Source organism: Pseudorasbora parva, chromosome 12, assembly GCF_024679245.1.
Source record: "Pseudorasbora parva isolate DD20220531a chromosome 12, ASM2467924v1, whole genome shotgun sequence".
Lineage (NCBI taxonomy): Eukaryota > Metazoa > Chordata > Actinopteri > Cypriniformes > Gobionidae > Pseudorasbora > Pseudorasbora parva.
In genome coordinates this window covers 26396150-26412356 of record NC_090183.1, presented here as the reverse complement: position 1 = coordinate 26412356, position 16207 = coordinate 26396150, and the positions used below count along the sequence as shown (strand labels likewise).

Here is a 16207-nt window from a genome sequence, read left to right as displayed (position 1 = left end):
AACAAGCTAGCCTGAGTAATAAAGGGTGCGTCTCAATCATCTCACTAGTTCAGTAGTCAGCAGGGCATAGATCAGGGAGTCAGCCCCCTATGGTCAGCCCATTGACTTATGTCCTAATCAGTGCCCTGACTAGTGGACTAGTGAGATGATTGAGACGCGCCCAAAGAGTCGTGGAATGTAGATACATAATCATTTTGGCATTACTCTTAGAAATGCTTAACGATGTAAACAGCCGTGATAGTGTATTCTTGGTTTAAATGTGCTATTTTTGACATGTCATGTGCAAAAGATAATTATGTAACTAAAGACATACGTTTTAAAATGTGAGCCCTGAGTCGTCCTATAGTAACTAAACAGCTTTTTATATATATTTTTTAAACTTAATCGTCCCAGACGTATGATGAAACACTAGTGTAAGTAAATTGAATACATTTGACAAACCCCCTTTTTGTCATTGATTTATTTAAATCAATTTTAAATGTAATCTGCAAGCTGCAGAGGAGGTGGACTTCATCACGCATATTCAGTTTTGTAGATCAAAGTCTGTCATTGGTAGTTATTTCTATAAATCAAGAACCACATCAGCTAAATTGCCTTATTGCTATGACCATACATTTGTCCTGTGTAACTTTAAATCATTGAGCGCATGCAGTTCCATTTACAGCCACTAGGTACCAGTGGGGTGTCGCAAATGCAGAAAGTTGGAAGGAAAAATAAATCATTACAGATAAAATGATCGGGATCGTATTACGAATAATTTGCTTTAACATTTATCTTAATGAACACAGACCATCATAGTCTTTTATTTCTCCCAATAGCTATTATAATATGTGTAAAACAGTCACTCTCATTAATATGCATTGTTTATGCTGCAGATCAGTAGGACCCTAATCCATGTCTGTTCTCAAAGTCTGGGTTATGGAAACCGCATGTTGAGAGTGATCACCATAGAAACACTATCACTAAACTATTCTATCTGATCTAAACTGCTTCTTCCCACTCGCTTTCCACCAATTACACTAATGTTGTGTAGAATTATCAGCCTAAAGGCTTTATTAGAAGGCTATGTTTTTTTTTCCAACCCCAGGAAAATCACAGCAATTAGATTTTGAAAAAAAGGAATATTTTTATTTAGCATACATTTAGTGTAGCTTATACACAAAACGATGTGTAGTTTTTCCACATAATTATGTGTTATACTGAACTATACAAGACAAGAGGACAAACAATGAAACAATTTTAAGACACCAAGTGATTAATATAATGATGGCTCCATGATATCTTATAAATTGTTCAAGGTGGCACCAACAACTCCACATGCAAGAAAATATTACACAAAAATAAATTACAAAAACAAAACAAAAAAACACTGTGACATACTAGTTGGCCGGTCCTGACTTGAAATATGGCATGAACTGAAATGTTATATCTTTTTAGTCAACCCAAATCTACAGCCATTTACATACAGTACTTTGAAAGTTTTGCCTTGGGAAATATTGATATAGATCTCAATTACATGCATTTTAACTCGTGGCCATATTTTTTACATTCCATTGTGGATCTCAGTTGGATTTTTGAATCTTGATGGTTAATAATCTGCATTTAGAGAGCATCAAAACCAGTAAAGACAGCGAAAAAAGTAATAAAAATCATGGAAAATTTCTGATAAGACAACGTTAGGTAAGGCAGCATTATTAACATTCTATGTCACTCACAAATACAAAGGTCACGATAACTTCCTCTCCCACTGGGCTTGGTATTCTGCATATCATTAGGTTCAATAAAAAAAATACGAGTAAAAAACAGTAACAGCAAGGAATGCCTAGAGTGCAAGAGGCCAGGTTAACAAATGAGACCTTATTATAAAGGGTTACCAAAGTGCAAACTTTGTGCAAGTGTAAACACATCATGAGCAGTGAAAGGCTTAAGCAGTGACTAGAAAACCCCTCTGAAGAGTTCAGCTGTCCGTCACTTGTTTATACTGCTCTTCATTTTTCTCTCAGCAGGTAGAAGACCACAGCCTTGAAATAGTGACCACAGGCACAGGCAGCTGCCACCAACCAATGAGAATGGAAACTGGGATCTGTATTGACTACACACTTAGTGATGTCCGCCTGTAAGAGAGGAAAGAAAATATTTAGATATAAATATGAAATATAACTTTTATATTTAGAGATAGTGTAAGATTGTTTGCGTGCGTGTGCGTGTGTGTGTGTGTGTGTGAGTTCTCTTTGAGTTCCTCTGGCAATAATAAAAGGAAAAGAAACTGCAGTTTGTACTCAAGTATGTGCCTTTTAGGCCAAAGCCAACATTCAGTAGTCTAAACACATTATATTTCACTGGGATGACCAAATCTTATATAGCTTAAAGGGATAGTTCACCCAAAAATTAAATTCCTGTCATTAATTGCTCACCCACCCTCATTTTTCATTCATATTCAGGAACATAAATGAAGATATTTTTTGATGAAATCTGAGAGCTTTCTGTACTCTCAATTTACAGCTATATGTTACTACCACTTTGACGCTTCAAAAATAGTTTTGTACTGAACAGATTTTATTTAGGCTTTAATTCACATACTAACATTGATTAGCATACATAAACAGAACCATAGCCGAAACCTGCTTGATGCAACAGAACAAACCTGAATGGTTCTTGTGGAAGCTCAAACGTGCTGTCTAACACATGAGACTGAATCTCATTGGTTCATATCTGTCTTAGGCGCTCTGTGGAAGATTCAGGGAGCGCTCAGATTTAATTAAAAAAAAATCTCCTAATTCGTGTTCTGAAGATGAACGAACAACATGAGCGTGAGTAATTAATGACAGAATTTTCATTTTTAACCCTAACCCTATAATACAAGTTCAGCGTATTTAAGATCAAAAGAAAGATAATATAATATTGCGTGCTTACTAAGGCTGCATTTATTTGATCAAAATAAAAAAACACAGTAAGATGAAGAGCACTATAACTGTTAAATAGTATTACAATTAAATATACTATTTGTTTTCTATTTTAATATATTTTAAATGTATTGAATGCTGAATTTTCAGGATAATTACTCCAGGCTTCAGTGTCAAATGATCCTTCAGAAACCATTCTAATATTCTGATTTGTTGCTCCAAAAACATTTCTTATAATATTCAATGTTGAAAACGGTTGTGCTGCTTTAATATTTTTTTGTGGAAACTGTGATACCTTTTATCAGGACTCTTTGATGAATTGAAAGTATGAAATAGAATGTTTTAAGATTATACCTTTAAACTTTTAATTTTTAAAATTATATATGACATTACGGTCACTTTGATCAATGTAATGCATTCTTGCATTAATTATTTCTATTTAAATTCATTCTTCTTACTGAGCCCAAACTTGTGAACTATTTTTAGGCGATAATAAAGGTACTGAGAGATGGGGACATCCTTTAATTAGGGATTTTGATTATAAAAGATCTTACTCAGTGGTGTTTTTGTGCATCTCTCTCTCTCTCTGTGTGTGTGTGTGTGTGTGTGTGTGTGTGTGTGTGTGTGTGTGTGTGTGTGTGTGTGTGTGTGTGTCCCTTCATTTAGCTCCCAGGCCAATCCTGCAGAGCAAAACACTCAACGTGGCACGTAGACACAAATGCCCACATATATCAACAACAATGGAAAATACGGTCTAGCAGGCTTCTGCTTTACACATACTTTCATTTAGTGCTCCTGATGATAAAGTCCTTGTTTTCAGGTTCAGTTCAGTCTGTAGGTGTGCCCATCTCTTACAAAAACAACAGTTGAAAAATCAGGGCACTCCCAAGAAGAACACCTTAAAAATGTTGAGAATGATTTCGCCTGAAGCAACCATTACACTCATCTAATTATTATTATCATGTTCTACATTCATCACACACCATGAAATCATTTTAAAGTAGATTTTTTTTTTTGAATGAGTGGTGAACAAAGGTCATCCTGTCATGTCCAAGCCAACATAAGGTCTACTGTGGCACAAGTCACACAAATGTGTCACAACACACAGTGCATCACACTCTGCTGCGTATGGGGCTGTTTAGCCGCAGACCAGAATGCCTATGATGGCCCCTGTCCACCGTCGAAAGCACCTACAATGGGCACGTGAGCATCAGAACTGGACCTTGCAGGAGTTAAAGAAGGTCGCCTGGTACGATGAGTCGTTTTCTTTTAATACGTGGACGGCCGTGTGTGTGCGCACCGTTTGCCTGGGGAAGTGATGGCACCGTATGCACTGTGGGACGACGACAACAAGATGGCGGGAGTGTGGGAAGCGTTCTGCTGGAAAACCCTTAGATCTAGCCATGCATGTGGACGTAAATCTGACATTTACCACCTTCCTAAACATTGTTGCAGACCAGGTACACACCTTCATGACAGTGGTGTTCTCTGAGGGAAGTGGCCTCTTTCAGCAGGATAATGCACACTGCCACACTGCACACATCGTTCAGGAATGGTTTGAGGAACATTGACAAGTTCAAGGTATTGCCCTGGCATCCGAATTCCCCAGATCTCAATCCAACTGAGCATCTATATCCAACAAGTTTGATCCACGTGGACCTACTGTCAGTGTAGGCAGCTTGTTATCAATCTGGCACAGTGCCATGTTGAATCTGCCTGAACAGAGACAGTCTAATGAGCACAGACACCACAGACATGCCCTGCCAAAACAGCCGCACATACCAGCACAGCTCCTCATTCAACAGGTTCGCTGAACTGTGCTGGTCTTCTGAGAGATTGATCAGATTTCCACCCAAAGCTGCATGAACACTGCACACTCTGTCTACACACACTGGACAAAGATGGAAAGACGGCAGTGTGTGTTCTTTCAGGGCCTTGGCTCAGTTATATAAACAGACAGCACAATGTTACTTTCATTAACTCTGAAAAGTGTGCCCAAAATGACAGTTCTATCATCATTTACTCACCCTCGTGTTGTTCCAAATCTGTATGACTTTTTGTGTTCTGCTGACTACAAGAAGATATTTTTTGACAAGTATTGGTAACCAAACAGTTTTGGAAACTATGGAGGAAGGGAAAAGGCACACAAACACACTTTTGTTTTTGTGAAATGTGGCGTAATAGTTTTTTAAACCGTAAAACGGATTTAATGTTTTAAATCATTAAAATGATTTTAATGATTTAAAACATAATGATTTGAAAAATGTGGACATGGGTAATTTCCTCATATTTCACCTTCTCCTTGTAATACCCATGTCATTATACACATTTGTGTCCTGATATTTAACAAAAACAAGCACACACAAACACACACGAGATGAGAAATGAGAGAGCGAGTCCAAGAGAAAAAGGCCAGTTTCATTTATGCAAAAAAGCGGTCTGATAAACATGAGCCGCATTTGATGGACGACAGCAAATATTAGGAAATTACCTGCTGAATGCCACAAATTAGTCAAGTATTGTGTATGGCGATTTATACACCTGGTATTAAGATGCATTTTCGTCGATTGGATCACAAGTGGACAATGCTAAATACCGGTATAAACAGGTTTTTTTTTAGCTTGTTTATTTTCGACCACTTCCAGAGTTAGCCGAAAACACATCCGACCGGATTGTTTACATACTGTAGACACTCATGGGGTCCAAAAGACCTACTGGCCTAATGCGTAAACACTTAATGGGAAGCAGGCTAGCCAGACGGGATTTAAACTTTGTCGACTGAAGACCCAAGATTGGTTTGAAGACGTAAGATGTCAGGACAGGAGTAAAAGGAAATGTCTCCCTTGTCCACTTGTAATTCGATCGACCAAAATGCCTATACCAGGTGTAAACAGGCCCTATGTTTTGCCCTGGAGGAGGCATGATTAAATGCATAAATACATTATTTTTCTAATTAAAGGAAGTGTATGTAAGATTCTGGCCAAAACTGGTACTGCAGGTGTCTCCCCTCTCCCCCTCCCCGCTGACTCGAGGTTGCCAGATAAGCTGCAGGATCCAGCAGGAACGTTTGTAGCCGCAGATGTGGTAACTAGAGCAGAGCTGGCAACCCGGATGACAAAACACTACTGACTTCGTGATTGGTAGATAGGTGGAGGGTGGAGCTTCAGGCCAAAACACAACATGTCAACATTAACATCAGTTGAGGGCTGCAACAACAACTTTTAAATGGCAATACCCCGGCCAGCTACTATTGTCAGTGATCTAAGTATTTGAAATGAACATGATTTCTTAAGGTCTAGTGACATATCAGGGCCATTTTATGATTAATTGAAATGCATTTCTTACATACAGTTCCTTTAACTGTACTAAATTAATGGATTTTTTGCTTACCCAGCCTCCTCTCCTCTTTAACCACGACACAAGGCTCTTACGAACAAACTCGCCCATGCAGTCAACAATGGTGTGCACCATTGCAGGACACCCGTGCCGAACACAGTCCACAGCTAGCGCTCCGGCCACTGCATACAGAGACACAATCTTCCCCCATGTTACACCTGTACATAGAGAAACAGAGATTGCCATGGATATAATCAAACTGAAAGTATTTCCACATACTTAACCTATTACCTATATTCGTATGTGGTATGAATAAGTCAAGACTATAGCTGCAAATCACTGATTACAAATGACAGCTTATATGTATTTGTGCTGGTGGAAGTGTGTTTGAAAATCAGGTCACGCTTTATATTAGGTGTCTAATTACTATGTACTTGCATAAAAAACATGAACTGTTATGTATACTATAATAATAGTGTTCATGTTGTATTGCAAAACACTTTGCTGCTGCTATTGAGGTGGGATGGGGTAAAGTAAGGGACAGGTTTGGTGGCATGGTTGTGTTTAAGGGTGGGTTCAAATGTAAGGGAAGAGTCAACAGTGTAATTCTAGATGTAATGACTGAAATTAATGGTACCACTTCAAAATACAGGTGCACTAATGAGCAATAATTCATTAATTTTGAGGCACATGCCTATTTACTAATTGTTAAGTAATTTGTAATTGTGCTTATGGGTTTTTAATTAATTTTGAATTAGTTAATAGTCATGTGCCTCAACAAGTCAAGTCATAACATTATGATACCTTTGCAAATTGTTAGCTAACGATTAATTAAACCAGAAAACTGGACATTGAAATGCATGGCTTTGACCCATTGTGGTTTATGACATGTTGATTTACATTATTAGTTAATATAATGTTATTAGGGAATTAATACAAAATGTCATATTTAATTAATAGCAATTCTTATATTTCTCAATCTGTTAATCATATAGAATGTTAATTAGTTGCTGATGCAGTAATCATCAATAAATGCTTTATTTATTCATGAGTCATACATTAACTCCTGATTATCTGTGCATTAATTATGCATTAATTAATGCATATTAGTGCATCTGTTTTTTTAAGTTTTACCAAATTAATTATTAATAAGTACAATGAAAAAAAGTTCATAAATAAGTGCATTGTACCAAATGATTCATTCAAATAAATGTAATTTAAATGATAAATAAAGGCACTTTATATAAAGTGGGACAGAAAATCATAACCAGCTTTCCTGTAGCTCAAACATAGTGTGGCACTAGCAGCGCCAAGGTCAAGGGTTCAATTCCCAGGGAAAGCAAGAACTGACAAAAAATTTAAATGTGTATCTTGAATGCAATGTAAGTCGCTTTGGATAAAAAAAGTGTAAATGTAAATAACCAAGTGAGTTATCAACATATAATTAATTTCCCTCATTTCTACAGAACATTACCATACTGTAAAATGGGGTGGAGTATTGTTGTATAACTGTATCGGCAGCCAGACAAGCTGTCAGCTGGTTTGTCAGAAGAGCTAATTCATCTGTTTCACTTGTGACTGTAACCTAATAACTATAATACCAACAAGCTCTAAAATGTGTGTGGCTGTAACACGTTAGCCTCATTTGTAAGCTTGATAAATTGTGTGTTTGTTTGTTTTTATTATACAGAGTCAGATTGGTCACTAGTCTGGAATTGAAAAAAACACTTTGTCTTTGTACTATTACTATTATATAACAATAGGCATCCTGATAGATAAATGGACTCCTGGATATACTACTTCAAATATTTCACCCTGGAATTAAACAAAACGCAATAAAGCTCCAAAATCCCATCTGGGAACATCAAATGGCCAGACATAAACATTTCCCAGGAACCTAATCTGAGTCTACCATGAAACACAAAGGCAAAGGGAAACCATTTTGAGGAATAAAAGAGATAAAAGCTGGTTTGAAGTTGAGGATAAACAGAAAACACCACAATTTCCTCCTGACTCTTGTAAGAATGTTAACATGTCAAGTTCACAATTCAGACAGCATTTTTCACATTTTACAACAAGCTGTTTCAAATCAAATAAAGACATTGAAATATTGTATGAACACTGAAATTCTAAATACTGGTCATTTCCCTTCCTTTCGCACAATAATACAACCATCTGTCTGTGTAGAAAGACTATCCCTGCCAAAAAAAACAACAACTGGATTTTCCTGTATTAAATTAAAAACTTGCATCCATGTTGTGACTATGTAACTATGGAATTCTGCAAATGTTGCAGATTCTAACAATCACCTCTTTGACCCCATTTAATAAAACTGAACATTTATTTGAAAGAACAAGTTAATGAAAGATTCCACTCTTGACAAATCTAGTCCTTAAGTTTGCACTTTCTAAACAGAGTTGGCTTTAATGATTTTGATTAATTTGAGGATAAAAGATGTCATTCTCCTGACAGAATCAGATATTTGGTCTTGTGTTTTATTTAGAATTATATTTTTTATTCAGTTAAGTAGATAGAACCAATCCAATTAGAATTTAAAATCTACTATATATGTATGATATATACCGTATATAACATATATATCATCATATGTTAACATCATATGTTTAATTAAAATATAATTTTGGAAATTGCACCATTATCAATATGATATAGTCTTAGAAAGTGTCTAAAGACTGAAAAATGGCCAAAGGTCACTCAAAGGGTTAAAAAAAACACCAATGACTACACAAGCTCAGCGGCATGCTTGAGGACAGGTATGTGTGCAAACAGGAGGTGCGAGGGTGTCACCGGGTATAGTACGTTGAGTTCAGTGAGGAATCTTTCTGTACTTGGGACTGATACAAACAATTATGCTTTAATAATTAAAGCACAAAGAATGTTTCCCTGAACAAACGAGGTGAACACGTTACAGCAGATCTTAAGAGCTGCCCTTGTTGAAAAAAGAAGACCATGATTTACTACACTCTAAATCTGGGAGGTCAAATAAGGGTTGTAGTCATTTAAACTAAACTGAATCCCATTAGTATTTTTGCACTTATGTGTGCGAAGTACAGTATGCAGAAAGGGAATGAGAACTTCAAAGGTGCCCAGACACTGTTTACTTTAAAGAAAATCCATAAAAAATTCCTGCTTCTCTTTATTATATATATATATATATATTAGTGCACACATATATATATACACACATAATTTATAAATAAAAACAATGTATATCCGTGTATACATCACTTAAAGAGATAGTTCACCCAAAAAATAAAATTTCTGTCATCATTTACTCACCCTCACGTTGTTGCAAACCTATACGATTTTCTTCTGTGGAGCATAAAAGAAGAAATGTCTCATTGTTTTTTTTGGGTGAACTATCCCTTTAAGGGTCTGAAGATAATGTGCATTATACCATTCTTTTATTTAAAGGGTTAGTTCACCAAAAACGAAAATTCTGTCATTATTTACTCACCCTCATGTTGTTCCAAACCCGTAAGACATTCATTCATCTTCAGAACACAAATGAAGATATTTTTTATTAATTCAGAGAGCTCTGACCTCCCCATAAACAGCAATGAAATTAAAGGTCCCATGGCATGGGTTGTTTTATTGTTTTATAATGTTTCCTGGGGTGTACTTATATTGTTAGTGTGGTTTTTACATCAAAAAATGTCATAATTTAGAAATAAAAGCCATTTTTCTATACTGATACTAGCCCCCTGTTTAGAATGCTCTGTTTCAAGAGGCGTGTCTGCTGTGAGGCCTCAGTGAAAACACCCACTGTTGGCTGACATCTTTGCATTTGAAATGAGATTACGTGCGGAGGGGGCGTGGTTTAGTCAGGCACGAGCTGGAGCAGCTGCAGCGCTGCCAGTGGAGAGAGAGACAGAGAGGGAGCTGGGGAAAGATTGCTGAGGAAGTGTTATTGTACCAACTTTTTGAGAGCGCAAGTTTATTTTGTTTGTATCTGAGAGCTCTGAATAAACACGAGTTAACTTTGCAACGTTATTTCTCTCACAAAATGCTTTCACCACAGCTACAAACACGACATCGACATGAATACAGTAAGAGCTTCTGTTGAGCATAATTACTAGAGCAGCGTCATTCAAACGGGTGATTGACCTATCCGAACATAAAAAAAAGATTTTTTTGAATGCTCTCTCTAGTTTAATCATTTAAATAACATATTTGTTTCATGCTACAAACAAAAATGACGTGAAGTTGATGGTTTTAGTCACTGGCTTGATTCACTGATGCATCAAGACGGCCAGCTGCAGGACTAAGTTTTAAACGACTTAGAAAAAAAGTCTGTGTGAACTTGAATGATTAGTTACACATCAGAACTCACTGATCCCAGATCAGGCATTAATGAACACTGTTACTCACTGTTTGTGGTGGTACTGTTGAATCCGTATGGTAAAGCCTGTGCTGCTGACATCCACTAATAAACTGACTCCTTTCTCTACTAATTCTCTGGGCGGGCAAAGGAGAGGAAGGGGCGGTAACCTTTCCTGGTATGACGTCATAACAGGAGAATTCAAGATCAGCTCGTCTGAGCTCTCATTTTCTCAAAGGCAGAGAAAGACAGCCAGAACTCGTTTTACACTGATCAAAATTTCTAGCGACTTGGGGACAACATTTAGGCTAGGGGAACTCATATTAATGTTGAAAAACCTCATAAAATAAAAATGTCATGCCATGGGACCTTTAACACTTTCAAGGCCCAGAGACAGACACAAATGTGAAGTAATTGCTGAAATTTTTTTTTATTTCTGTTTGTTTTTTGCGCACAAAAAGTATTCTCGACCCTTCACAACATTAAGATTGAACCACTGGAGTCACACGGACTTGATGTCTTTACTACCTTTTTGGACTTTGAAAGTGTTAATTACACTGCTGTCTATGGAGGGTCAGAGAGCTCTCGGATTTAATCAAAAAACTGTTAATTGGTGTTCTGAAGATGAATGAAAGCCTGATGGATTTGGAATGACATGAGGGTAATTAATGTCAGAATTTTCATTTTTGGGTAAATTAACACTTTAAGAAAAACAGAACATAATATATATATCATATAAACTTGGTTTTATTGGTTTTCAGATTAATTTATACTGGTTTTAAGTGTGAGTATTTGCTAATGCTTAACTGGCAGGATGGACAACATCTCTGGAACCAGATGCACCAATAAGTTTATCTACAGCCTATAAACTGTTTTCCATACTATATGTATATTAAAAAGCAAGGAAGACACTGACCAACCTGTAGAGAAGATTTCTGCAGCAACGGCCAAAAAGGCATCAGAGACTATACTCTCAGAGGCAATTGTGATGTTGAGCTGCCGCGCTACATTGCGGTAAACGTTGGGTCGCAAGTACTCCAGCTCGTCGCCTAGGAGACAGAGAGACAAATGTGTTTTCTTTCCTTTTCTCAAACTCGTCACAGGAAGAAGCAGTCTTGAGTCTTACAGAATAAAATCATTCATTCGGATAGGCTTGACACAATGACAATGCAAAAGAACTGCAATCTAACCGAAAACCTGCTATTAATACCATTATACTATCATCATTCTTTCACATTAGTAGCCTAATAGAGGAATGTAACATTGTTATACTGCAATGTCCTGGTGGTAAAATTGTCTGTTAAATAAGTCTTCAGCTATGTGCTAAGCTGCACTCTTAAAAAAAGGTTCTTTATTGACATTGATGGTTCCTTGAAGAACATTAAACATTCATGGAAACTTTCCATTTTACAAAAGGTTTTTCTATCACTAGGAAAACCCCCTCTGGCAAGTTTTATTTTTAAGAGTGTTATGACTCGCTCTCGTGAATCACCCGTCTTAATGCAAGCAATCGAGTTGGGTGAAAGGTGTATGCAAGTACAGGGCTTATCACAATTTGAAGGATTTTTTTCAGGACAATACAGGGTTAAGGTTAAGTGTGGGTGGGGAACCCTCAATATGCCTTGTGATAATGATCTGCATGTTTTCATGCTTTGTCCATAAAAAGCAGCCTCCCCATTTACACAGTTGTCTCAAATTAAAATTCTTCTTGTGCTTTACCCTTTTAGGAGGAAACGGGTTGTTACAAAACAGTGACTATTGAGAGTGTTACTCAGATGACAGTCATGGTATATGGTGCTTATAGTGTGTCTGATAAACATAATGATGTGAGATTAAATGTTATCGATAGGCTTTACATTCTATCTTGTGAAAGAGCTCAGAATGTCCAACGACATGAAAGGAGGAAACACATTCAGCATGGTACAAAAGGCAAAGTACTTTTCAAAGGGTGAGACAGACAAACCTTATAAGTGTGTTGTAAAATATTATGCAATTGTATGGTTTGGAGGAAGCTGCAGAAACACGTTTATTTTCATTTTTGAAAGTTCATAGAACATCTTTGGATGGGCCATTTATGGATATATTATATATATACATACATATATATATATATGTGTGTGTGTGTGTGTGTATGTATGTGTGTGTGTGTGTGTGTGTGTGTGTGTGTGTGTGTAAGTGACATATATATATATATATGTGTGTGTGTGTGTGTGTGTGTGTGTGAGATATATATATATATATATATATATATATATTGTTATAGGCCTATTTATATACATACATACACACACACACACACACACACACACACACACACACACACACACGACCAACACCATATAATATAAATACACAACTACTTCAGTATTATATAGCTAGTATCTAAATAGGCTACTATTCATCAGGCTATGCACTACACCACAGTAGGCTACATGTAACACCATGTCATGTTCAATAACATTACTCTACACGAGTAAAACGTCAGATGTCTTACCCAACCACAGCAGGACTGAAGACACCTCAGCCAGTGTTCCGGACCCGTGCTCTGGTTTAGACCATCCGATTCCAGCCCGGTGGAGCCTGGAGTGAATGTAATCCCTGCACAACACTTTAGACTGCGACACTAACTCCTTATCCGTGGGAGAGCGATCAAACACCTCCATGACTTCAGCCGCAAACACTGAGGAGCGGCGCAACATCTCCATGCCCTTCATGAGTGGAGATCAATTTACAATCAGCTGACAACCTCCACCTTTATCACCGTGTATGGAAGCGTTTCTTCTCCACCCTCCTCTCTTTCCAAAGTCTGATGGCTCCTTACACGGTCTGGATAAAAGATGAAAACTCGCGTTTTTCTATTTTAAAATAGACTCGCTCACCGTCTCTTGGAACGAACATGAACCTGAGAAAAGCGTCTAAAAGAGCAGATAATCAGAGATGGATCATCATCGCTGTTTCTTGTAAATCAATAAATCCTCAGAGAGTCTCAAATACCTTTAAAAAAACTGTTTTTTATAAAAGCTCGTGTGCTATTGTTCTCTCAGCAGATTGATAAGCAGCAGTCCGGGAAGGGAAGATTAAACTGCTGTCAGCGGTAGTGAGGCAGTGCTGTCTTCGGTCTGTTTGGATGGGCTGCACGCTTGAAGACTCCTTCTATGGAAAAGCACTCCGTTAAGGCGGAGATAACCGGCACTGTTGTGGTTTTGATGGTCCGCCCATCTAGATGAGCTAGTGTTCAGAGAGCTAGAAATTTGAACAAGATAATCAATAAATGTTGCATTCACAAAGTTTTTAGACTTTTTATTTTTATTTTTGCACATTTTATTTGATGCAGGCTTATGCATCTATCTATCTATCTATCTATCTATCTATCTATCTATCTATCTATCTATCTATCTATCTATCTATCTATCTATCTATCTATCTATCTATCTGTCTATCTGTCTGTCTGTCTGTCTGTCTGTCTGTCTGTCTGTCTGTCTGTCTGTCTGTCTGTCTGTCTCTGTCTATCCAGAAATTGTTCACAGCGCTTCACTTTGTCCACGTTATGTTTCTTCCTTATTCCAAAATTGATTCACTTCATTATTTCCCTAAAAATTCTGGCTACCCCATAATGACAATGTGAAAGAAGTTAGAATTGCCTTTATAAGTATTCACAGCCTTTGCCATGACACTCAAAATTGAACTCAGGTGCAACCTGTTTACACTGAACATCCTTGAGGTCCTGTCCCAAATGGCTACCTAAACCCTTGTGGCCTTCCTACGAGTCCACACTTTCATGAGTAACGCCGCTTTGACTGTCGGGAAGAAGTCAGTGCAGGCTCAGCAGAAGTGCGCATCAAGGGCGCATATCGACTTCAAAGGGGTGCTTGTGAGCGCCCTTCTGAGATCTAAAATGACAAATGGGACACACTAAGGTCTCGTGGACTTAATGGACATGCACACGCGGCAGCCATTGTAAGTCCACCGCATATAAATTGCATATAAAGTGTGCCATTTGGGACAGGGCCATGATTGGGGTTCACCTGTGGTAAATTCAGTTGATTAGACATGGTTTGCTTTGCACACATCTGTGAAAGGCACACACCTGTTTATATAAGGTCCCACAGTAAAAGGGTAAGTTCACCCAACAATGAAAATAATTTCATTAATTACTCGCCCTCATGTCGTTGGCGACCCGTAAGACCTTCGTTCATCTTCGGAACACAAATTAAGATATTTTTGTTGATAGCTGATGGCTGAGAAAGGCTTCAGATAGGCCTCCATGGCATTCAGTACATTCCCACTGACCCACTCACAAGACCCATAAAGGCACTAAACACATCAATACAAAGTCTATCTCACTACAGTGGTTGTACAATAATTTTACAATGCAAAGAAAATAGTTTTTGTGCACAAAAAACGAAACAAAATAATTACTTTATCCGTCTTTCTAGAGCTGGCCACCCGGACAAACTGAGAAATCAGGGGAGAAGGGCCTTAGTCAGGGTTGTGACCAAGAACCTGATGGTCACTCTGACAGAGCTGCAGTGTGGAGAGAGAAGAACTTTTCAGAAAAACAACCATCTCTGCAGCACTCCAGCAATCAGGCCTGTATGTAAGAGTGGCCAGATGGTAGCCACTCCTCAGTAAAAAGGAAAAAGTTTTGCCAAAAGGCCCCTGAAGGACTCTCAGACATGGTGAAACAAAATGATCTGATCTGATGAAACAAAGAAACTCTTTGGCATGTATGGCAAGTATATCTGGAGGAAACCAGGCACCGCTTATCACCTGGTCAAATACCATCCCTACAGTGAAGCATGGTGGTGGCAGCATCATGCTGTGGAGATGTTTTTCAGCAGCAGGTACTGGGAGACTATAGTCAGGATCGGGGAAAGATGAATGCAGCTGATGAATTTACAGAGACATCCTTGATGAAAACCTGCTCCAGAGTGCTTGTGGATCTCACCAACTGAACAACGACCCTAAACACACATGCAAGATAACAAAGAAGTGGCTACTGAACAACTCTGTAAATTTCCTTTAGTGGCCCAGCCAGAGCTCAGACTTAAATCCGATTAAATATCTCTGGAGAAATCTGAAAACGCTGTGCACCGACACTCCTGATGGAAAAGTCCAACCTGATGGAGCTTGAGAGGTCCTGCAAAGAAGAATGAGAGAAATTGCCCAAAAATATTTGTGCCAAGCTTGTAGTATCGTTTTTTTTTAAAATTACAATTGCAAAGATTTCAAACAAACTTCTTTCACATTGTCATTATGTGGTATTGTTTCTAGAATTGAGGAAAATAATTAATTTAACCCATTTTGAAATAAGACTGTAAGATACTGTAAAAGTGAAGCACTGTGAATACTTTCCGGATGCACTGTATTTATCTTTCATCACTCTGTCCATCCATCTGTCAGTCCCTCTGTCTGTCTTTCCGTACATCCATCTCTCTGTCTTTCTGTCCATCCATCTGTTCATCTCTCTGTCTGTCCATCCATCCATTCATCTCTCTGTCTGTCTCTGTCCATCCGTCCATCTCGACTGTCGTCTGTCTGTCCGTCTTTGTGTAGTTGATGCAAGATTTTTTAGTAAAATGTATGATTAAATGTATACAAATGTTTAGGGGCCTCAATTTCTTCA

General features: G+C 37.9%; 1 protein-coding gene and 1 long non-coding RNA gene across 3 annotated transcripts; one reads left to right on the top strand and one right to left on the bottom strand.

Annotated features, from left to right (window-relative positions):
• Positions 1 to 1127: 1127 nt before the first annotated feature.
• On the bottom strand, positions 1128 to 13706 carry boka (BCL2 family apoptosis regulator BOK a). Of its 2 annotated transcripts, XM_067459572.1 has the most exons (5): positions 13076 to 13706; positions 11502 to 11630; positions 9540 to 9572; positions 6294 to 6457; positions 1128 to 2114 (listed from the first exon to the last, which is right to left on the bottom strand). In XM_067459572.1, exons 1-5 carry the CDS (start codon positions 13293 to 13295, stop codon positions 1989 to 1991), a joined length of 672 nt encoding a protein of 223 aa, XP_067315673.1. In that variant the 5' UTR covers positions 13296 to 13706; the 3' UTR covers positions 1128 to 1988. The 2 variants fall into 2 exon arrangements, with proteins under 2 accessions (XP_067315673.1, XP_067315674.1); XM_067459573.1 differs by lacking the exon at positions 9540 to 9572 and having other exon boundaries at positions 13076 to 13699.
• LOC137094213 (uncharacterized) lies at positions 13413 to 13869 on the top strand. Its single transcript, XR_010908624.1, has 2 exons — positions 13413 to 13541; positions 13626 to 13869. It is a non-coding gene; the product is annotated as an uncharacterized lncRNA (long non-coding RNA).
• Positions 13870 to 16207: the final 2338 nt, after the last annotated feature.

Excerpts from the sequence above, each read along its gene's own strand:
- boka (XM_067459572.1), bottom strand. The coding sequence starts at position 13,295 with ATGAAGGGCATGGAGATGTTGCGCCGCTCCTCAGTGTTTGCGGCTGAA. Across the intron at positions 11,631-13,075 it reads TTCAGTCCTGCTGTGGTTGG|GCGACGAGCTGGAGTACTTG; the intron begins GTAAGACATCTG and ends TCTGTCTCCTAG. Across the intron at positions 6,458-9,539 it reads AGGTTTGCAACAACGTGAGG|GTGTAACATGGGGGAAGATT; the intron begins GTGAGTAAATGA and ends CTCTATGTACAG.